Source organism: Hyla sarda, chromosome 1 (assembly GCF_029499605.1).
Source record: "Hyla sarda isolate aHylSar1 chromosome 1, aHylSar1.hap1, whole genome shotgun sequence".
Classification (NCBI taxonomy): domain Eukaryota; kingdom Metazoa; phylum Chordata; class Amphibia; order Anura; family Hylidae; genus Hyla; species Hyla sarda.
The window spans coordinates 46,382,772-46,407,043 of NC_079189.1; the positions used below are offsets into that span (position 1 = coordinate 46,382,772).

General features: G+C 41.3%; 1 protein-coding gene across 6 annotated transcripts in view; it reads left to right on the forward strand.

Annotated features, from left to right (window-relative positions):
- Positions 1 to 24,272, forward strand: part of FGFR3 (fibroblast growth factor receptor 3) — a 118,733-nt gene that overhangs the window by 82,689 nt on the left and 11,772 nt on the right. For 4 of the 6 annotated variants that reach the window (XM_056554912.1, XM_056554913.1, XM_056554929.1 and 1 more), the window contains 10 exons: positions 1,946 to 2,069; positions 2,753 to 2,943; positions 6,349 to 6,493; positions 8,023 to 8,216; positions 11,137 to 11,282; positions 11,373 to 11,494; positions 12,553 to 12,663; positions 15,103 to 15,293; positions 19,625 to 19,747; positions 21,432 to 21,502. In XM_056554912.1, coding sequence (XP_056410887.1) covers positions 1,946 to 2,069; positions 2,753 to 2,943; positions 6,349 to 6,493; positions 8,023 to 8,216; positions 11,137 to 11,282; positions 11,373 to 11,494; positions 12,553 to 12,663; positions 15,103 to 15,293; positions 19,625 to 19,747; positions 21,432 to 21,502 — 1,418 coding nt within the window. Of the gene's footprint in view, positions 1 to 1,945; positions 2,070 to 2,752; positions 2,944 to 6,348; positions 6,494 to 8,022; positions 8,217 to 11,133; positions 11,283 to 11,372; positions 11,495 to 12,552; positions 12,664 to 15,102; positions 15,294 to 19,624; positions 19,748 to 21,431; positions 21,503 to 24,272 lie in introns of all 6 variants that reach the window. The other 2 variants (XM_056554916.1, XM_056554925.1) reach the window with 2 other exon arrangements.

A 24,272-nucleotide genomic window follows, 5' to 3' on the forward strand; every position in this document is an offset into this window, starting at 1 on the left:
AAAACAGGAGTTTGTAGGGGAATAACATTGTATGTGATCATGGAGGGGGGTGGGTATTTTTTGTGGATTTTGTTAAATATCCCTTTGAAGGACACCTCAGTCACCTCTTCCCAGACTGATGAGGCTTATTATTATTTTTTGGGGGAAGTGTGTCTCCTTGAGGAGACCACCAAACTGGCATTTGGAGTCTTAAAAGTCATGCAATGGTTCATGGGAAAAAGAGTATGCAAATCAGATCTCCTCTAAGAGGAAAATAACTTGCTCTACACTGCCATCTGCTGGTAGTTGCTGTTGTTCAAAGCAATGTTTGACTTTTTTAAAGGGCCTCAAAACATGATTGGAGATTATATGCTCTGCCAGAAGGGTATGAAGGAAATTTTTGCCTACAACCAACATTTAACACCCTGGACATCTTTATTATATCCATGTTTGAATTTAGCAGTAGAGAACGCTACCTCTAATGTCCCCCCCCCCCCCCCCTGATAGTTTTGGACACCAGTAGACTGATTCGCTAGCGTTATAGGCAGGCTCCAGACACAAGCCCCCTGCCTGATACAATCTTTATTTCGGGAGTACAACATGAAATCTGAGCATTGGAGCCTTTCACATATAAACACGTCTCCATCAAACACAACTTGTAAAGGCTGAATGTTCTTGACTAGGGTGCAGCTGTATAACATGTGTCTCTAATACACGTCAATGGAAAATTTCCACTGACATGTCTGGTTTCCAACATGACTCCTTTAATTTGAGCCGCTATGTTGCATATACATCATATTTTTTGAGTTTCAGAAGTAGTACAACAGCCTTCCTCAAATACCCAAAGATGTATGCAGTGGGGTACAGGATGGAGATTTGAGTCAATAGGGAATTCCAGGCCCCTAGTCATTTGCCCATGTGGGACCCACACATGTAATAAAGGCTTTAAGCCATCTTGTAGTAATGTTCTACTCCTAAGTATTGAATAGCATTAAGGTAACTTCAGCTAGAATCAATAGGCTAGTTACCCCAGCTCCATGATGGTATTATCACCTCTTGCCTGTTTGGGGTTGGGAAGACCTTATGGCTCCTTTCCCCCTCCCAGTGTATGTGATCACCTTACGCAAGAATTTCATATGACTTTATATCAGAGATTTCACAAAGAGCTTTAATATCTAAATCCTCCCAGGAATCTCTGTTATGGTAAGTCTGCGTACACTAAATGACCCTGAAAAAGAGATGGATTATCTTTTCCCAGACTCCTGTTTGTAGCCTTTACCACTTACAGAGTGTGCCGAGAACTGTCTCCATAGAGAAGCGGAGGGGGGGTGGGAGAGAAATAAACTCTGGACAATTCCAGCTATACATTGACTGTCGGGAAAAAGTCAGAACTTTTTCGAGGTCCGTGCTGATTAGTGAAAAGTTAGCAATATCTCTGTTTTGGACCTTTTCAGTAGAATAGGCTTTCATTGTTGACCTTTAAATTCTAGATTTGGTAAAAAATTTAGAAATGTAAAATTTATTACTGTGCTCTCATACAAAATTTCTCGCCAATTTTGGCAGGATATGCCAAGAATATACCATACCCACCACTATATCCTTTAAATTAATGGTAAGAGCCCACCAACTGTCTCTAGCACCTAACAAATCTAATGTCTATGGCCACCTTATATTGTTGCACAACAACAAAATAAGGTCAAAAAAAGGTGTCAACTGGTTTTTAGGTCTTGGTCCCTACATATTCATGCATTGTCAATGAGCATTTAAGAATTCCACTAATTTGGCCAACTTTTTTCCCTAGGTGTATGGGGGTCTTAAAACCCCATGAATGGGCAAATATCTAATGTCTAAGACCAGCGTTACCCACATTAACAATCATAGCATCCAATGATATAGGGTTCTATAGTTTTTACTTCTGCTTTTCTGACCCTTCTTATTTGGTTTTTCTTATTGGATTTTATTTCAGCTTCGTCATCTGCAATGGAGCTTGGTCATGGAGACCGTGGTCCCATCCGATAAAGGCAACTATACTTGTGTGGTGGAGAATAAGTATGGGACTATTCGACAGACCTTTCAGTTGGATGTGCTAGGTAAGTCTTAAGATTTCAATAGGCCATCTCTGAAGAGATTACTTATCTATCACTGTGCTGAGGGTCAGGCCTCTGGAATCTGCACCGATCTTGGGAATGATTTGGGTGCAGTCTGCACCATTATTCATAATGAGGTCTTATTTCACAAACTCCTCATACATATGCATAAGACTTACTAAGAAGTCTTTGTGCATGACCCTTCTTGTTGAAGAACGTCTGTCTACGTGTACGGACCTTACAATTCCCAGTTTGTTTGTTGTGTTGTTTATGTACTTTCTGCAAAGGCTGAAGAGGGAAATTGTGTTTTTGGCAAATATATAATAGAGAGCCACTAGCAGTACCAGGCCAGCAGGGCATAGCTAAGTTGTTGGCAGCTCACTTGGACCAGCACACAGGTTCTTCAGAGATGTTTGTACACAACTTTCACAACCTACAATGTCTCCTCTGAAGAACAGGGCTTTGGAGGTCTCCAATTCTCACGTATAACAACATTGACGAGAGTCTTTCATGTAGATCCAATGAAAGGTAAAGAGGCCTGCCAAAAGTATTGGCCAAACTACTTTATAAATCTTGTTTTGTTATTTTACTTAGTATTGCGTGGGAGACCTGTGCTTTGTATAAAGTGTAGATTCTGTTGGTGCTGTACACACTCATCATTGTAATGATCCATTTTCTGGTTTTAGAGCGATCTTCTCACCGACCTATACTCCAGGCCGGGTTACCTGCCAATAAGACAGTTGTAGTTGGGAGCGATGTGGAATTTCACTGCAAGGTTTACAGCGATGCCCAGCCTCACATTCAGTGGCTTAAGCATGTGGAAATTAATGGAAGTAAATATGGGCAGGATGGAGATCCTTATGTCTCAGTTCTGAAGGTAAGCTTTGTAACACATTGATTTTCGATGTTTTATATATGGTTCGTTGTTTTGGACCCTTGAAGATGCTAATTATGGACCCATAAGGTGGGAGTTTGACCATATCCAGCTCCTTTTAAAATCAAGATCCTTAACAGTACTTAGCAGTCTTTTGACCATTCGAGGTCTTCTGAAAAGTTGGAAGGTTTGACCATGGCAACGTGTTTGTATGGAAGACTGTCTTGCAGCCCTGTGACCGATACTTGTGGGGGGCACTTTTGGGCTTTTCTTAATAGCTTATTCCATTTAAAGCCATTCATGAGTTAACTTTGTGAAGTAGTCCTCCAAAAGAGTAATATTTATCCATACCTCTATTGGATAATATGTAGAACAGACCAAGTGAATCTCCCACGAAAGACTTCTCATAGCGTATCAATATGCTCCTCAGTTTTTGTAACTCTCATAGACTTTACCTGGAGCGCAATGGACATATACGGCCATGTTTCCAATTTCAGCCTGGATGTATTGCTGTCCGCCTCCTCTGAAGGGGAATCAGTGGTTTGAGGGCCCCTGTTCTTAGGATAGATGGGACTCCCACCAATGATACATGGCAACACCAAGTATTGTCTTCTTGTTTTACTGTAATTGTGATGATTTTTGTTTTAGCATTATGTGGGAAGTTTTTTTTATTTTTTTTTATTGGGCAATGTTTTACATATTGTTTTTAGGGCCTGATCAATGTTGAGTACACCCAGGCTTTAAAATTGTGTTTTTTTACATGTTTATAATTACTTGAAGTCCCCCTTGAGTGCTAAAATGTGTACAACTTAAGTGTACGTTGTAATATTTAATTCCCGTTTAGTCTTTTGTGCCAGGCTCAGTCAAGAGCATTTGTGGGTCTATCTGGTGTGAATAAGACATCTTTAAGGAGGATCTGCCAGATTAAAGTGACTAACCTGAAAAATCATTCCAGATTAGACATTTTTTTCCAAAACACAATAACTGAGTCATTGACTGTCATGTTAGTCGGGGTGAGAGATTAAATGTAGATCTCTCATCTCATTCAGCCGTGACATTATGTTAATTCAGTGCGTTAACTTGACTCACTCCGGCATAACAAATTCTCTCTCCTGCTAAAAGTTTGTCATTACTTGTCTAAATAGAAGTATTTTAATTCTCTTCATATATCAAGAGTTTGTTGTTTTTTTTTCTTTAATTTGAATTTTGAGACCATGTTTTTCAAACCATTTAAAAAAAAAATGTTTTAAAGGGAACATGTAAAAATTGCTAAAACAAGCTATTGACTTTGGTGTCACTGTTTCTGGAGGAGGGGGGGATTGCCCTTTCCTAACCCTGAATAATTCCTTTAAGAGCGAGCAGTGCGTGGTTGTTCATATTTATTATGGGGAATACTTTGCCTTGATTTTCCCTTTTTCTGGATCAACAAATGCCTTAAAATAATTATCTTAGACTCCATCCTCAATAACAAAGTAAATAAAATATATAAATATTTGATTTATGGCTTTCGGAGTACTGGAACCCCATGATCTCCCAGTTTCTTTCCACCAGCAAGTATATAACAAAGAAGAATTCTGTGGACCTTTCCTCCCATATCATCTTATGAATTTAGAAAATTGGGCAGACTAGATGGGCTGAGCGGTTCTGATCTGTCAACACATTCTATGTTTCTATGAAGCATTGTTCCTTACAACAGGTTCTCACCATAAACTTGCTGGAAAGCTGTTCTCTATTCTATTGAGGGGTTCCAGCAGTTAAAGGGGTATTCCGCCCTAGACATCTTATCCCTATCCAAAGGATAGGGGATAAGTGTCAGATCACCACGGTCCCGCTGCTGGGGATCCCCGCTGCGGCACTGCGCTATCATTACAGCACAGAGCGAGTTTGCTCTGTGCGTAATGACGGGCGATACAGGGGACAGAGCAGCGTGACGTCATGGCTCCGCCCCTCGTGACATCACGGCCTGTCCCCTTAATGCAAATCTATGGCAGGGGGCATGATGACCGCCACGCCCCCTCCCATAGACTTGTATTGAAAGGGGCGGGCCGTGACGTCACGAGGGGCGGGGCCGTGACGTAACGATGCTCCAGCCCCTGTATTGCCCGTCATTACGTGCAGAGCGATCTCGCTCTGTGCTGTAATGATAGCGCAGTGCCGCAGCGGGGATCCCATGGGTCCCCAGCAGCGGGACCGCAGCGATCTGACATCTTATCCCCTATCCTTTGGACACCTCTGCTTGTCTCAGGAACTGTCCAGAGTAGGAGCAAATCCCCATAGCAAACCTCAAATGCTTCGGACAGTTCCTGAGACAAGCAGAGGTGTCAGCAGAGAGCACAATGGTCAGAAAGAAAAGAACAAGGATTGAGATTTTTTTTAAATAGAAGTAATTTACAAATCTGTTCAACTTTCTGGAGCCAGTTGATCTAAATAGAATTTTTTTTTTTTTTTTTGGCACAACGACCCGGTCATTCAGCAAAGAATTGCTGGCTTGTTAAACATGGCGACTGTTATCTTGCTCTTGATATGATGTTTAAACCCAAATATGAAGAAACCAGGTTGTAGTCCAGAATCTCTGTATTTCTTTCATGTTGATCGAGGTTTAAAGCCATATTCTGAAGTTTGAGTGTTTGCTGTTCCTGCAGACATGGATAAACAATAATTCAGAAGCTGATGTTTTCTTAAATCTGTACAATGTGACAGCAAACGATGAAGGAGAATATATATGTAGAGCCAACAATTTCATCGGCATAGCCGAAGACACATTTTGGCTCAGCATTTACTATCCGACAGCAGGTAAAACCATAGGCTCGAAGTTTTGAATGAGTTTCGAGCCAAAAGGAAAATTATCCTGAATATTCTTGGGTCTTCGGTAGCCTACTGATTTGGTGTTTCTACCACTATTGGTGCTTCTGTCCCTTCAAAGTCAAGAGATTTTTAATGAAAAAGAAACCCACAACCAGCAGCCCTGTAGACCTGGTTAGAAAACAACATATTTGTTGTCCTAATCAGGTCACATCTACATGTTTGTTGCTTGAGCAGATTTCCTTTCGAAATGAACAGCCTCCATGGTGACGATAGTAGTGCTAAGAAACCTCAAAAACATTGTGTTTTTAAGGTTTTCTCTATAGAAGAACCGCTGTTCTGTGTTGTGGGTTCATTTTTCAGATCTCATTCACTTGCATGCCACGTTGGTGGGACAGATCTTAAAAAGCCTGGTGAAGGGTTCTGGTTTCTTTTTCTCCTACAGGTGATAAGCTGCTTTTGGTCACTCTTCTGATTTTTAGCGACCTGCTGGGATTCTGGCTTCCTTGCATTAGTCTTCATTGGTGTTACTATGTTCGTCTTTTTTTCCTTTCATTTCCTCAGTGTGTTCTGTTTTTAGTTTTATTTCTTTCCATTCTTTTTTAGCCTACGGGTGTATACTCCTCGGATAAGGATATTGAGGTTCTCGTTTTGCGCAATGTGTCTTTTGAGGATGCTGGGGAGTATACCTGTCTGGCTGGGAATTCTATTGGCTATTCACATCACACTGCTTGGCTGACCGTTCTACCAGGTATTCCCTCTCGCTTTTCTTTGGTGACTCTTATCATGTACCCAAGAAATGCCAAACAAGGTGCCATCGGTTAATTTTTGTTTGTTGTATTTATAATTTTACCCCTGTGGTAAAAGATTAAATATTAGGTGAAATCTAGCCCAGTCAAACCCACAACAATTTAACATTTTTTTCCATAAACCCAAAAGTGTTTTATGTTTTGACTTGCTATTGTGTCTTATTTGTTTGGCCTTTCTGTACATGTATCTTACTTGTTTGATCTTCGTGATAATGATGTAATTCTGTCCGCTCTGTAAATCATGGTGTTGGGTTCCATTATGTTAGCCTTTGCTTTACTTATGCGACAGCATGCTTTTATTCTTATTTTACTGATCTAGTGTTTTATATGTAATAGTCTTTATTTTACTATGGTTTTATTTGACTAGTGTAAATATAGTATATATATATATATATATATATATATATATATATATATATATATATATATTGTTCAGGGACATGGCTATATAAGGGATGCAGAGGTAGCAGTCGCATCGGGGGCCCTGGTGCCTAAGCGGGCACCAAAGCACATCTGACCCTGAAGCCCATAAGCTTATAGTTATACCTCTGTATTTGTTATGCATTATTCTCTTGTTTCTTATAGTGATAGATATTTTTAAGGGTTAAAAAAAAATTCCAAGAAAAACTGATATACTGTGTTATGGCCAAGGCTGGAGGCTGAGCATGACACTGGTAGTTTCTCTCTGATGTTTTATGACTCCATGTGTCATGCACCACCCCCTAGTAACTATAAAGAAGACTTTTTTATATATAAATAAATATATATATATATATATATATATATATATATATATATATATATAAAATATCTTTTTAGATTAGACTACATGTGGGGATTGTCACTTTCCAACATTTACCTCTAGTCTGCACAATCAGGTTCCCTTTTTGAAGGATAATTGGGTTTCAAACTCCAACTCAGTCCCTGCCTTCCCCCCCCCCCCCCCCGGACGAATGATAGATGTCTCTCTCTCCTATACCCAAAGAGTGAGCGATTGATCAGTCCAGGTTACTTTTAAAGGGGTACTCCACTGGCCAGCATTCGGAACATTTCGTTTCGAATGCTGTGTGCACTCTGTGGGGGCCGGCTATGCCCCCTCATGATGCCATGCCCCCTCAATGCAAATCTATGGGAGGGGGCATGGTGGCTGCCACGGCCTCTGCCATAGACTTGCATTGAGGGGGCAGAGAGTGTCTGACCCCCGCAGTGCGTACACAGCATTCGGAACTAAATGGTCCAAACGATGGCCAGTGGACTACCCCTTTATGTTAAAGAAAATAACTTTTCACATATCTCAAAGCAGAGTCCTGACTGTAGAGCCTTAGAGTTCTGCCCAGTATGTAGACAAGGTTCTTTTGTGCTATATCACCTAAAGCCACTTTAGTACTGCACAACACATATTCACTCCTCTAACCTCTTCTTTCTGTGACTATTCCAAAGCTTAGAAAAAAAATGTTTTTCATCCCAATAGAACCAGATGTCAAAGTAGAAGCCACCAGCTCCAACTCGGTCAGTGTCCTTATTGTGGTGACTGCAACCATTGTCTTCTTCTTGGTGGTTATTATCATCATAGTCACCTATCGGATGAAGAACACTTCCAAGAAGGCAATGAACACCCCGACTGTGCAAAAAGTCTCCAAATTTCCCCTGAAGCGACAGGTAACAGAAAGTAGATACAAGATTACTATCAGTGTTCTTCCCTCTGTCTTCTCACCTTGCATGCCCTTTTTACCCTTTTATAGGTTGTATGGTACTCCATTACTCCACTGCTAGACATCTTATCCCCTATCTAAAGGATAGGGGATTAGATGTCTGATCGCGAGGGACCCACTCCTGAGCCACCCCGCAATCTCCCGAAGCAGTGGTCATGACGACATGGCCATGTCACCTCGTGACGTCACGCCATGCCCCCTCCATTCATGTCTATGGAAGGGGGCGTGTTGACTGACATGCCCCCTTCCATAGACATGAATGAAGGGGGTGTGGCCATGACGTCATGGCCTCCGCCTCCGAGCATTCTGAACAAAATGTTCAGAACGCTGGAGCACCGGAGTACCCCTTTAAGTTTTGTCCAGCTTCTGACCATTAGTGGGGCACTTGTAAATCCAGTGACCACCTAAACCCTCAACTCTTTGTAAATAGCTCTTATTACAATTACCTGTATAATTGCCAACATGTCCATCATCACCTCTTAAATCATTTGAGTGTACAAGCCAGTCCATGAAATGAAAACCCACATCATGGATAAGTTACTGATGTGTCTCCAGCTTTAGAACTGCTAGTAACAAGGATCCCATCTGTAGGTGTACTTTTTGATCTGGCTCTTTATGTTGTATGTTTACTAAAGGTTCTACAGTCTTCTCTTCTATGCCATGCATTAACAAGTACTTAAGCTTGGTGGTCTTAAAGGGGTATTTCAGTGAAAAACTATGTATATTTTTTTTCATATCAACTGGCTCCAAAAAGTTAAACAGATTTGTAAATTACTTCTATTAAAAAAAATCTTAATCCTTCCAGTACTTATCAGCTCCTGAAGTTGAGTTGTTCTTTTCTGCCTGACAACAGTGCTCTTTGCTGACACCTCTGTCTGTCTCATAAAGGAGCAAATCCCCATAGCAAACCTCTCCTGCTCTTGATAGTTCCTGAGACAGACAAAGGGATGTCAGCAGAGAGCACTGTTGCCAGACAGAGAAAAGAACAACTCAACTTTAGCAGCTGATAAGTGATGGGAGGATTAAGGTTTTTTTCATAGAAGTAATTTACAAATCTGTTTAACTTTCTGGCACCAGTTGATATGAAATAAAAAACATTTTTAACTGGAATACCCCATTTTAAGATGTATGTGCTTACACTTTGGTTCTTTAGTTTCTGCATGCGTAAATTCTGGGGATGTCTTAAACATGAGTGCCTACTGTTGTCTACCATTTCATATACTTAAAACACATGAGCAGAGTTGAGGTCTGGCAACTGGTGCAAATTTTGCCATATTTGCCTGCCATATTTTGTCTTACCTTGAAGAAAACAGAAGCATTGCATTGATTCAGAAGAGATTTTTCCCCTATGGGTTATCTCTTTCTTTATGGCTAAGTTCTAAGTCTGATCATCATATCATTTCCTGAAACAAGGTTGCCTATAGCTCTACCAGGGATACAGACGGCCCCTGTCAGTAATACATTTCTAGTCTGTATGGCGGCCTCACAACTCTCCCTTGATGGCAGATGTTGGGGGAAGAGTAGGATTGGTCATGTTGTATTTTGGCAGTGCAACCTTATATTCCCATTGCGATCAGCCACCACCTCCATTCAAAGCACATGAACGCTCATCTGCAAGTAACCTTCATGTCTATGGCAATCAGGTGAAAAAGTGTTCACCCCATCCCCCTTTTCCCAGCTGATACCTACCTAATATGTATGGCCAACTTTACTTAAAAAGGGCCTAAATATTTTTAAGAGCTTTTCATTACAACTTCCTTTTCAAGTCCTTATAGTTCTTTTTGTTTAGTTTTTTTAAACATTTTATTGACACCCAAAATTAAAGGAGTATTCTGGCTTTATACATCTTATCCGCCTACTGTACTATATGAAACAAATTCCGCTATAAACATGGAGATGGATCTTTGGCCAAGATGAGATGTTGAATGGGTGTTCCATAAAGTGAAACACATAGACGGTAACAACCAAACAACATGATCACAGAACTTTGCTAAGGTCCTTATACAGGGGAAACTTGAAAAATTAGAATATCATGCAAAAGTCCATTGTATTTCATTAATGCAACTTAAAAGGAAAGGAAGCATAAAGTGCTCCAAAATCTCCGGGTAGATGGATGCGTTGACCCTGGACTTGAAGAGTTTCACCTGCAGTTCTTGTACAGGTGAAGCTCAATGCCAGGAGGGCTCTGTCTGCTCCTTGAATTTTTCTGATGCAATACTATCTTTAAATGAATGAGGTGTCTTGTATATCTATTTTACACCAAAGTATTGGCTTTATAGATTACATTTTCTCATATATATATATATCACATTTCCCTAGAGCACTTCTATCATTAAGTCCTCCATGTTTTCTTTCATCTTGCGGTATTTTTAACATGTCTGTCTTCTTTCTCCTCTTTGCGGGTGCATGACACAGGACTCTGAACTGCATGTATTTCTAAAGGATTTGGATCTTTTACAGTATAATGTTTTATAAGCTCAGATACCCCCCTCCTCAGATCCCACCCCAGAACAGAGCTGGAGAGCATATGTTGCAATGTGTTTGTTGCCTTCCCCGTAACCTTGGAGGTGCGCAATTCCCTGAACATGCTGTGGTGCTCATTATAATGATAGTAATGACATTTAAATGTATTCCCAGCCAGAGAAAAAAAATGGTGACGAGCTTATCCAATTTACATTTTGATGGCAATGAAATGCTCGGAAAATAGAGAAATTTCAACCCGTTCCTGCCCAAAGAAACCACATTAGATGTCTCCCTATTTCTCCTTTCTTCCTCCATTACCCTTTTCCTATCTAATTTTCTTAATTTTTTCTTCTTCTTTTTAAATACCCAACAGTTGGCAATAATACACTTTATTTGCTTTATTTAAGCAGGTGTCTCTGGAGTCCAATTCATCCATGAATTCAAACACCCCACTGGTGAGAATTACGCACTTGTCCTCCACTGATGGAACAATGTTGGCCAATGTTTCGGAACTTGGATTGCCGGCTGACCCCAAGTGGGAATTATCAAGATCTAGGTAAGTTCAGATTTTTTTTTTGAGGATCTTCAAGAGCAAGAAAGGACCTTACGGAGTCCACTTTTTACATGGTTTTTCTCTTTGTAATAGGTTGACACTGGGAAAACCATTGGGCGAAGGATGCTTTGGCCAAGTCGTCATGGCTGAAGCCATCGGCATTGATAAGGATAAGCCAAACAAATCCATAACCGTAGCTGTGAAAATGTTGAAAGGTAAAATAGAGAAAGCTTGAAAATATGTTCACTTCAGTAGAATTGCAGTAATACCAATTGTGAAAGTTTTTATTAACTTTTTAATTCTGTATTTTCTGCAAATTCTACATTTGTATGAACCATAATAAAGACAAAAGATAAAGTAACCCTCTGAACAATACAAGGTCCTGGTAAACCAGATATCTGGGGTGCCAATTCCTCAAGATAAAAGGTAATGGTCTCATGGCAGGCGACTGGTATGGCTTGTGAGATCCGTGGGATGGCACCTAGTCGATCATATCTATATTAAACAAATATTTTGTATTAAAAATAATTGCTTACTAAACGTTACACTTTTTTTTTTTTGTCTAGCTAGAGGAATTAAAGGGTTACTCCGCTGCTCAGCATTTGGAATAAACTGTTCTGAACGCTGGATTCGGCACCGGGACCTCTTGACGTCATAGCCCTGCCCCCCTCAATGCAAGTCTATGGAAGGGGGCTTGACAGCCGTCACGCCCCCTCCCATAGGCTTGCATTGAGGGTGCGGGGCTATGACATCATGAGCTCTCGGCTCCAGCGTTCGGAAAAGTTTGTTCCAAACGCTGAGCTGCGGAGTACCCCTTTAAGCCTATGATCACTTATATTATGCTTTGGAACACTTAGTATTCCTGAAGACTATGAAAATGCTTCAGCTACAATGGTAATCCATTGGCACCCTATGATTGTATTGTAGGGTGCAGTTTGGCTGACAGACAGAGCTCCATCCTCCTGTCAGGGTACTTAGAGAGACTTACTATAGACAGCAAAAACTAAGGTTTTAGATAGTTATTAGTTTCTCCGATCCTGGCATTACCTAGTGGGAATGACATATAAGCTCCTGCTCACTAGGCCTATAGTGGTTAGATGACCACAGATAAAGATGTAACAGCATGTTTAATTTGATGACCATTTATTTTTCCAAGCCCATTTAACAACCATCACGATGATGATATAGAAGAATATTGTAACATAGCCATTGCTCATTACCCCTTTACCCCATGTTTTTAGATATAACGTGTGTTCTCTTGCCTGGTTTGCAGATGATGCCACTGATAAAGATCTCTCTGATCTGGTGTCCGAAATGGAAATGATGAAGATGATTGGAAAGCATAAAAATATCATCAATCTCCTGGGTGCCTGCACACAAGATGGTATGTTCGTGTAGACAGGCATGAGTTAACCTAGAAAGTTTCTTTGCTGAGACATTTTTTGTATTTTTGATTTCCCGCACCTTGAGGCTATTTGTCGAGGGAAATTTAGTAGGAACCATTACTATGATATCTGCATAAGGGGTTATCCAGGGAAAAAAAAAACTTTATATATATATATATATATATATATATATATATATATATATATAATCAAGTGGCTCCAGAAAGTTAAACATCTGTAAATTACTTCTATAAAAAAAATCTTAATCCTTTCAGTACTTATGAGCTGATGAAGTTGAGTTGTTCTTTTCTATCTAAGTGCTCTCTGATGACACATGTCTCGGGAACCGCCCAGTTTAGAAACAAATCCGCATAGCAAACCTCTTCTACTCTGTGCAGTTCCCGAGACAAGCAGAGATGGCAGCAGAGAGCACTGTTGCCAGACAGAAAATAACTCAACTTCAGCAGCTGATAATTATTGAAAGGATTAAGATTTTTTAATAGAAGTAATTTACAAATCTGTTTAACTTTCTGGAGCCAGTTGATATAAAAAAAAAAAGTTTTATCCTGGAATACCCCTTTAAATCACAGCTAACCAAGAGAAAAACATGGCCTTTTAGAAAGGTCACATTACATATACAATGGAGTTATCAAGTCGACCCAGCCGCCAGGTGATGTCACTGTCTCCAGAATTTAGGGATTGTCGCTAATAGATTACATCTATCTACCGAATATATACTGCATTGAATGGGTTGTCGACCATTAGAAAAACAATAGCGCCACATCTTTCCCACAGGTTGTGTCTGGTATTGCAGCTTGACCCTGTAGTATGGCCACTGTTTTTGAATTGAAGAAACCATGTTTTTCTAATTCTGTCCAATTTCTTTAAAATCCAAAGAGGGACTTTTTAACTTTTGTTTATACAATAGGCATTGCGAAAGGGATACATGAATTGAGCCCCTCCATAAAATAGACAAATGGATAGAAATAGGAATGAGCGTTTTGTTTGTGGACCTCTCCCTGATCTAGGCCTCTTCCTGTACTACCAGGGTGGCTGCCTGAACGGATTAGCGGCACTTTGCTCTGTATTCGATAAATTATGTATAATAAAAGACATCCTGCACTACAAAAATAACATTGGTAATAAATTACACTATCCAAGCAGCAGCCGCTTCATGATGAGGCACAGGCTTCAGGAAAAATGTGGCAGAACACGGCCTTCCCTGCCAAAGAGCTAGTAATGTTGAAGTAGGGGATAGTAATGTACAGAAAATATGTACCCCCCTAACCACTGGGACCCTCACCGATACATTAAAGGGGTACTCCCGTGGAAAACTTTATTTTATTTTATTTTTTTTTAAATCAACTGGTGCCAGAAAGTTAAAGGGGTATTCCAGGCAAAAACTTTTTTATATATATCAACTGGCTCCGGAAAGTTAAACAGATTTGTAAATTACTTCTATTAAAAAATCTTAATCCTTCCAATAGTTATTAGCTTCCGAAGTTTTCTGTCTAACTGCTCCATGATGATGTCACGTCCCGGGACGTGAGCCATCAGAAAGCAGTTAGACAGAAGAAAACAGCAACTCAACTTCAGAAGCTAATAACTATTGGAAGGATTAAGATTTTTTAATTGAAGTAATTTACAAATCTGTTTAACTTTCCGGAGCCAGTTGATATATAAAAAAAAGTTTTTGCCTTTAACCCCTTAGACACCGCAATCAAATTTGATTTTAGTGTCTAAAATGCAAGTAAAAATGTCCCAGCAGCTCTGTGAAAGTAAGTAAAAACACCTAATCTGCCAAATTCAGGACCCGGAAGAGTGTCTACTTCCCTCCCTCACAAGCATCTAGAAAAGGTGTATGTGGTCGAGCTTTTCCCACCATAGCAGAGCTGCGCAAAATTCATCATCCTGCTGCATCTCCTTGATAAAAAAGATGCAAACCCACCACCCAAATAAATGTGGGAAAATAGCTCTACCGTAGACATTCTTTGATAAATCTGGGCCACGGTGTCTACCAATTTTCTCATCACAATGTAAAAGAATGGGAAAGGCTGTACCAGCTTATTGGGGTTGTCTCATCAAGACAGCCACTTTGTGTGCCGAAGTTGTCCTGACAATTAGTTGTTCACCAGAAGTTTGTCTTCCGAAACCAGTTGGTGGATGTTGTGGCGAGCTATACTTTTAGTATTACATATAATCCATGAACGAGCTGGATCTGCCAGAGAGATCATCTTTGTAGTAGGTGTCCTCTAACTAATAGGGGGCACCCCAATTGGAGTATATATATATATATATATATATATATATATATATATATATACAATCCCACAGGTTGTTTCTAGTGCATACATCATCATAGGATCCTTTTATCTAAGTGAATAATCTGTTTATTGGCTGAATCATTGGTAACATTTCTTCGTTCTTTTTCCCCGTAGGTCCTCTCTACGTCTTGGTGGAATATGCATCCAAGGGGAATCTAAGGGAGTATTTAAGGGCTCGCCGTCCTCCTGGGATGGACTACTCATTTGATACATGCAAGATTCCAGCTGAGCAGCTTACTTTCAAGGATCTGGTCTCCTGCGCCTACCAGGTCGCCCGTGGCATGGAATACCTAGCGTCTCAAAAAGTAAGTTGATGCCAAAATATTTATTATTTCTAGCAACAAGTCCACCTTGAGGCGGAAGGATGCAGATGTGGATGGGAGGATTTTTACAAACTTCCACCCACTAGGGGTGCAGGAGCAAAGATTTACAAATCCAGCTCTGCTACATCAGTTGTTTTTTCATATAGCGGATCCAAGCTCCATTGATAGCGTGTTAGTTCATGCAGGGATCACTCTCACCCCAGCTCTCTCCAGACACCGGTGCAATGTTTTGCATGTGCAGCTGAATCATTCAACTAATGAAAGCGGATGGTACGGTGGGATGTCAGCAGTTCATTCATCTCCAAAACGCTCCCCCGATGATCCCGCTGATAAACAGACCACCACAATAGTCCTGTATAGTCAGCACGGTGTCTCTCGCCGGAGCTGATCCCTGCACAAGATGCAGTATAAGGTGGGGGGGGGGGGGGGGTACGTTCCATTATCTCTTTGTCCTCCGCCGGAGTACACAGCGGGGACAGAATGAAAGACTGGGACATCTCTTTAGCTTGCACATTCTGCCTGTGGCTTTGTATATCAAAACTCTGCAGCACCAGATGCTTCAGGCAAAGCTCATTGTGCAGGTTGTCAAAGCTAGATGACTTCTACCATAACCTACGGCGTTGTCAGCTTTGCATTTCGAAGCCGAGCAATGGTTGAAAGTAAAAGGTTCATTTAATGTTTTATTTTTATAAGTTTTTTTTTTTTTTTTTTTTTCTAACTCTCTTAAACTTTTGGGAACAGGATTTTTAACTTTTGGAGACTGTAAGGGTCGGGAAGTGCCTACTTAATACTGTTCCACTTGAAGAATACAGATGTAGCAGAGCTAAACTTTGTCATACAATGTGCTGACCTTGGCATTACAAATCACGGGACCCTTAGTAGCCACCAGAGCCCTAGTACACTTAAAGGGGTATTCCAGGAAAAAAAAATATATTTTATTTTTTAGATCAACTGGCTCCAGAAAGTTAAACAGATTTGTAAATTACTTCTATTAAAAAATCTTAATCCTTCCAATAATTATCAGCTGCAGAAGTTGAGTTGTTCTTTTCTGTCTAAGCGCTCTCTGATGAAACGTGTCTCAGGAGCTTTCCAGAGTAGAAGCAAATTCCCATAGCAAACCTATTCTGCTCTGCTCTGTGCAGTTCCTATGGGAATTTGCTTCTACTCTAGACAGCTCCCGAGACACGTGTCCTCAGAGAGCACTTAGACAGAAAAGAACAACTCAACTTCAGCAGCTCAGAAGTACTGAAAGGATTAAGATTTTTTAATAGAAGTCATTTACAAATATGTTTAACTTTGTGGAGCCAGTTGATATATAAAATTTTTTTTTTCCTGGATAACCCCTTTAAAGGGGTATTCCGGCCAAAGACATCTTATCCCCTATCTAAAAGATAGGGGATAAGATGTCTGGTCGCGGGGGGACCTGCCCCTGGAACCCCCCGTAATGAATGTAGAGGCGTGGCATGAAGTCACGTCTCCAGTCCCAGAAACACAGAGGTTGCGGCTGCGAACCCCCCGCGATCAGACATCTTATCCCCTTATCCTTTGGATAGGGGATAAGATGTCTTTGGCCGGAATACCCCTTTAAATAGCCTGTATAGGAGAGTATGATGCCCAAGTGCCCGTGCATGGACAACTTACCCCTCTGTCCTCTGATGGTCTCTTCACAAGCTCAAAAGCACCAGTTTGCAATATGTGGGTGTGGGAAGGGGGATCTGGTGGGACCCCCAACCTGTCAGACATTTTGGGTTTAACCTAGAGATGTTGTAAATGTCTGTTGAAATACAATTTTAGGGTTTATTCACACGTATAATATCCTGTGTATATTTGATGCGCAAGATTTGAAGCTGCAGATTTTATGCTGGTGATTTCAATGTAAACTGCATCTTCAGATCCTGCACATCAAATATACGCAGGATACTGTAGGAATATACGCGGGATACTGTAGGTGTGAATACACCCTTAAAGGGGTATTCCAGGCAAAAACTTTTTTTTTATATATCAACTGGCTCCGGAAAGTTGAACAGATTTGTAAATTACTTCTATTAAAAAATCTTAATCCTTCCAATAGTTATTAGCTTCTGAAGTTTTCTGTCTAACTGCTCAATGAGGATGTCACGTCCCGGGAGCTGTGCATGATGGGAGAATATCCCCATAGGAGCTGCACAGCTCCCGGGACGTGAGTCATCACAAAGCAGTTAGACAGAAAACTGCAACTCAACTTCAGAAGCTAATAACTATTGGAAGGATTAAGATTTTTTAATAGAAGTAATTTACAAATCTTTTTAACTTTCCGGAGCCAGTATATATATATATATATATATATATATATATATATATATATATATATATATATATATAATATAGTTTTGGCCTGGGATACCCCTTCAAAGAGGAAAGGATGTAACAGACAATGGGGCCATCTCTAGCCATGGACCCTCAGGCTGCCTGTCTCTATAGGTTTACAAGAAGCGATCTTAGGTATCATGATACATGTGCAATGCTGAACGGATGACAAATTCAGCTCTGCACTCTGTTTTATATGACTAGGGCACGTATATAAGCCAGTCTCTGGAGGAGGGTATGTAGGCAATTGCACTACTCCTTTCCCGCGGTTTCGAAGCCCTTAAATATTTCCTTGCTCACTGCGCCCTCTAGAGGTTAGAAATAAAAATTCCAGCATTTTCTGTGCTTTCTGCTCTTTGGGTACTTTTATCAGTGGTCCCATATTATCTGAAGTTCTAACTTCCCAAATAAATTGTTTTCTAAAAAGTGTGTCTCCAGCTGTTGCAAAACTACAACCCCCAGCAAGCCCGGACAGCCAAAGGCTGTCCGGGCATGCTGGGGGTTGTAGTTTTGCAACAGCTGGAGACACACTTTTTGGAAAACACTGCCCTTATAGCTTCTAGCTGGGGGGAAATTGGGTTGTCTTGGGGAGAAAAATGACCTGATTCTTACTCCCTGTGTCAGCTTTATTGGCATCAATGAGAATTAAAGTGGTGTTCCGATTTTATGAAAAAATGTATATGTTGTTGGGGCCAGGCAAAAATAGAAATAAAAAGCTATACTTACCTTGCACGGCCACTGCTGCTCCTATTCATTTACTGCCGGTCCCCCGACCTCCTCTACTCTTCCTGTTTCTTAGACGAGAACTTGGTGTAGGACCTGCCTCCTCAGCCAATCACTGGTCAAGATGGGAAACCACTCTGGCTTGTGATTGGCTGAACGTGCAGGTCCTGCACCAAGCTCTCATCTGAGGAGTAGGAAAAAGACGGGAGATGGAGGAACTGGAAAGAGATTTTCGGGAGCTGCGGGGGAATAGGAGTAGGTAAGAATAGCTCTTTCCTTTTATTTTTTCCCCAAACAAAATATGATTTTTTATTTTTCAAAATACTGGAATAACCCTTTAAAGGAGTACTCTGGTGCAAAACTATAATATATATATATATATATATATATATATATATATATATATATATATATATATATATATATATATAATTTTTAATTTTTTTTTTTTTTTTTTTTAAATCAACTGGTGCCAAAAAAAAAAAAGTTAAACTGATTTGTAAGTTATTTATTTAAAAATCTTAATTCTTCCAGTACTGTATGCTCCATAGTAAATTGAGTTGTTCTTTTCTGTCTGACCACAGTGCTCTCTGCTGACACCTCTGTCTGTGTCAGGAACTGTCCAGAGCAGGAGAGGTTTTCTATAGGGATTTGCTTCTACTCTGGACAGTTCATGACATGGACAGAGGTGTCAGCAGAGAGCACTGTGGTCAGACTGAAAAGAACCACACGACTTCCTGTGGAGCATACAGCAGCTGATAAGTACTGGAAGGATTAAGCTTTTGAAATAGAAGTAATTTACAAATCTGTTTTAATTTTTTTGGCACCAGTTTATTTAAAAAAAAAAATGTTTTCCACCGGAGTACCTCTTTAAGTCTTCATGAGAAGTATTGTGTGTATATAGCTCCTAAGAAGACTTGTGTGTCTCTGTGATTGTATACTACACTACAGGGATGGTTCACTCCCCTGCCCCTAGTTGGAGAGAGGGCTGACCGAAGAGAGTAAATCATGACTACATAGGACCTATTTGTAGTCTGTAACCATGGAGATACATAAGTCTGCATCCGAGCTGTATACACATAACAGTAACCTATTCTAAAACCAAACCTGTTTTTTAAAGTGTATTTTAGATGCATTAGAAAACATAAAACATAGTAAGTAATGTTTCCAGAATGTGTAGTAGAATAAAGTGTTTGCGTATATTGAGTGTAGAATTTTTAATTATTGTTCCATCTTCTCTGCAGTGTATTCACCGAGACCTTGCGGCCAGGAATGTGCTAGTAACCGATGATAATGTGATGAAAATTGCGGACTTTGGCCTCGCCAGAGACATTCACAACATAGACTACTACAAGAAGACCACAAATGTGAGTTGGGAGCTGTACGTTCATTGACATTGCTCTGGTGTGTTCGTATGGAGGTGAGGGTCAGTGACATTAGATTGTAAGCTCAGTTGGGTAGAGACAGTGGCCCTGCATATACCTTCTCTAGGCAGAATATATTGGCAGAAAATACTTTTAATAGTGGAAAACCCCTGTAACTTGAACCTGTTTTGTTAGTGAGAAAGCGGAATGTCTGTTAATGTGGCTGCAATTAGAGCTCACACAGCTTTCCCAAAGCCCTGACTGGAACATCTGACCAGTCACAGGATCAGGGGTATACCACATAGCGGAGCAGATCAGCCACTTTGGGCACAAGAAAAGCTTGGATGGATATATATGGATGGATATATATGGATGGATGGATATATATGGATGGATGGATATATATGGATGGATGGGTATAAATGGGATGGATGGATAGATATGGGATGGATATGAGAGGGATGGATGGATATGGGATGGATGGATGGATATGGGATGGATATGGGATGGATGGATGGATATTGGATGGATGGATATTGGATGGATGGATATGAGATGGATGGATGGATGGATATGGGATGGATGGATGGATGGATATGAGATGGATGGATGGATATGAGATGGATGGATGGATATGGGATGGATGGATGGATATGGGATGGATGGATGGATAAATAGAGATGGATGGATAGAAATGGGATAGATAGATATTGCATGGATGGATAGGATAGACTGAACGAATGGATGTATAAAACTAATAGACGGATGGATATAACAGATGGACAGAGCAGATGGATAGGTTGGATGGATAGATATGGGATGGATGGATGGCTATGAGATGGATGGATGGATGGCTATAAATAGGGATGGATGGATGGCTATAAATAGGGATGGATGGATGGCTATAAATAGGGATGGATGGATGGCTATAAATAGGGATGGATGGCTATAAATAGGGATGGATGGCTATAAATAGGGATGGATGGCTATAAATAGGGATGGATGGCTATAAATGGGATAGATAGATAGATAGATATGGGATGGATGGATAGGATAGACTGAACGAATGGATGTATAAAACTAATAGACGGATGGATATAATAGATGGACATATGGGTAGGTAGATGAGCAGACTGATGGATAGAATGAATAGATAGATAAATGGATAGAATAGATATATAAATAAGATGAACAGGCAGAATAGACGAATGGCTGGATAGAATAGACGGATGGAAAGGATGAATGGGATGGATAGGATGAATGGATAGATACTTAGGATGGATAGAACAAATGGATAGATAGTTAGGATGGAATGGAAAGGATGGATGAAATAGGTTAATGTAAAGATTAGCTGGATGGATGAAACGATAGACAGAAAAAAAATAAAGAATAGAATTTCTTTTTGAGAGCGAGCAGTTATGTTTGCTGGTGGTCTCATAATTCACTGAATAGACCCCAGGTAATATTTCCGGGCTGGATGACCGGCGATTTCATGGATCATCATTGTATAGAATGTAGTGAGATCTCCGCTGTATGTACAGTGTGGGCTTTAGCCGGACACAGCTGTAGTCAGCAGTCACCAGTGAAGGCTTTAGATAGGGGATTAGGAGGGAAGATAGGATGGTGCCAGGGTGGCTGCTCCAATGTGCTGATGGTACAGTCTGTTTTTTTGTCTTTCCAATTACAGGGTCGGCTGCCTGTGAAATGGATGGCTCCGGAAGCATTGTTTGACCGCGTCTACACTCACCAGAGCGATGTGTAAGGATTAACATTCCCCTTCATGAAGTTCACTAGTCTAGTCATATAAGCACATTGCAATACAAACAAAGTTGACGTCATGTTTATTAAAACACAGATTTACCACTAAGCATCAGTTTACAAGCCGATAAAATCTACATAATAAGTGTGAATACATTGCATCCGGAGTTATGGCTTGTAATATATTCCAGAGATGCACTTACTATTCTGCAGGAAATCTCTGTTCACCCCCTGCTGCTTCAGTGACTGCACAGAGATTCTCAAAGCTCTTTTTTTGTTTTTTTTAACCTTTTTATGGTAAAGAAAACCTAAATACAGTGACCCCCCCGACCTACGATGGCCCCGACATACCATAATTTCAACATGCGATGGCTTCTCAGAGGCCATCGCATGTTGAAGGCAGCATCAACATACGATGCTTTTTTATGTCGGGGCCATCGCATAAAAGGCTATCCGACAGCGCAGACTTCTTCAGCTGCCACCGGATAGCCGTTTACGGTGCCCCGTGAGCTCCGATGATGGTCACTTACCTGTCCTCGGGGCTCCGGCGCGTCCTCTTCAGGATCCCCTGCATCGTCGGCGCTCTCCATCGTCGTCATCACGTTGCTGCGCACGCCGTCCCGTCATCCAATAGGAGCGGCGTGCTTAGCGACGTGATGGTGGCGACGTGAGAGCGAGGATGCCGGAGAAGAAGAGGCCTTGCCGGAGCGTTGGGGACACCCCGGGGACGCGGCGACAGCGATGGACGGTAACATACCGGCCAGCGGTGATGAGCGATGACGGTCCGGAGCGGCGGGGACAGGTGAGTACAACTTTCTCTTACAGTGGTCTACAACCTGCGGACCTCCAGATGCTGCAAAACTACAACACCCAGCATGCCCGGACAGCCAACGGCTGTCCGGGCATGCTGGGTGTTGTAGTTTTGCAACATCTGGAGGTCCGCAGGTTGTAGACCACTGTCCTATACTTTACATTGCACGGATCCCTCAACATACGATGGTTTCAACAAACGATGGTCCGTTTGGAACGGATTACCATCGTATGTTGAGGGAGCACTGTATCCTACATTGCTGTGCCTTAGCCCATTGTAGTATTGCAATGCTGAGCGCGGAAGCGTCTCCAGAACCTTATTGGATCCATGTCCGCTAAAAGAAGTTTCAGATTGTGGGTGCAGTAAAATGGGAAGCTTTTATCAAATTATCCTTTGAGCAACCTAGAAAACAGGACCCGTTACAACAACATATTTTGGGTCTCTAGTACCCTTAGTCTTGGCATTATCCAAAATAAAAATACACAATATTTAGAATACTCAATAGGGTTTTGTCATTGTAGCGTCACTATCATCACCTGGAAAAAAGTCAACTAAGTCCGAAATTTTTTGCCAAAAGTTGGATAAAAGTTCTTTTGTTAAAGGAGTACTCCGCACCTAAACATCTTATCCCGCCGCTGGGGACCCCCGCAATCTCTGTTGCGGCACCCCAGTCATCCGGTGCATGGCGCGAACTTCGCTCTGGCAATGCGGGGAGGAGGCTCGTGACATCACAGTAACACCCCGCTCGTGACGCCACTGCCAAACCCCCTCAATGCAAGTCTATGGGAGGGGGCGTGATGGCAGTCACGCCCCCTCCCATAGACTTGCATTGAGGGGGCGTAGCCGTGATGTCACAAGCGGGGCGTGGCCACAATGTCATGAGCCTCCGGCGCTGCACACGATGCTTTACACGAACGCCAGGTGCAGCAGGGAGATCGCGGGGGTCGTTTGGATAGGGGATAAGATGTCATGGGGGGGGAGTACCCCTTTTAAGGAGAGATCTTTGATCCATAAAACAATCTTTCAGGAAAGAATGTTTTCTGAGCGTTCCCAGAAAGATCATTCGTCCTGAGCCAAACATCGCATGTGATCATGTATGACCGGTCTGAACAACCATAAGGGCCAATATGCACTAAAATGTGCGCGGCTGCCAAACTATTGTTCATCAGACGAGCTCTTGCTCAGCTTACTTCTATCTAATGTGTAAGGCCACCTTTCGAAAGGTGTGCTAGCAGAATTGCGAGTACCGAACTGGGAAATTGACTGAATTAGTCGTTTTCTTGCTGTAGAGCTACGTAATGTACTTCTTGCCGAATTATCCATGTAACCATGGCAACTGAGTGTAATGTCTGTAAATAGTGATAAAGACAACAGGCGGTTTTATCTACGAAGTTTCACAAATAATACTGGAGTATACTGGAGATTCACTGTTGTATCTGTATCCAAATCTCCTGAACTGGGCAAGTACAACAGTACAACACGAAAACTGAGCTTAGTGGCATGTACCTTGTGTGGGTTTCTATTTGAGCACTGTATGGCGGTTTACTTTACTGCTGCTACTACTACAGTGTATAGTTTTTATAGTCAATGCTATGTATGATTGCTCTTAAAGCAATTGTATGTGTTTACATGTATAATATGGCCACCTTATTGTGTAGAACCTATAGACCTGTGGTCTCAAACTGTGGCCCTCCAGATGTTGCAAAACTTCAACTCCGCCTATAGACCATATAGCGGGAGGTGTTCAGAGAGGGTGCCACATGGGGTGTCATCCAGAATTAGGCCTGCCCTGATAATAACCATGGTCTGGGTCCATACAGAGGGGTGATGGGCACTTATATACAGAGTAGGAAGCCATTTTCACACCACTTACCTGTTGTTATATAGTTGTCGGCAGTCGTAGCTCTTGGCTCTGATGTATTCCGGAGGTGCCTTATCTGTAATTATTTTCCAGATCCG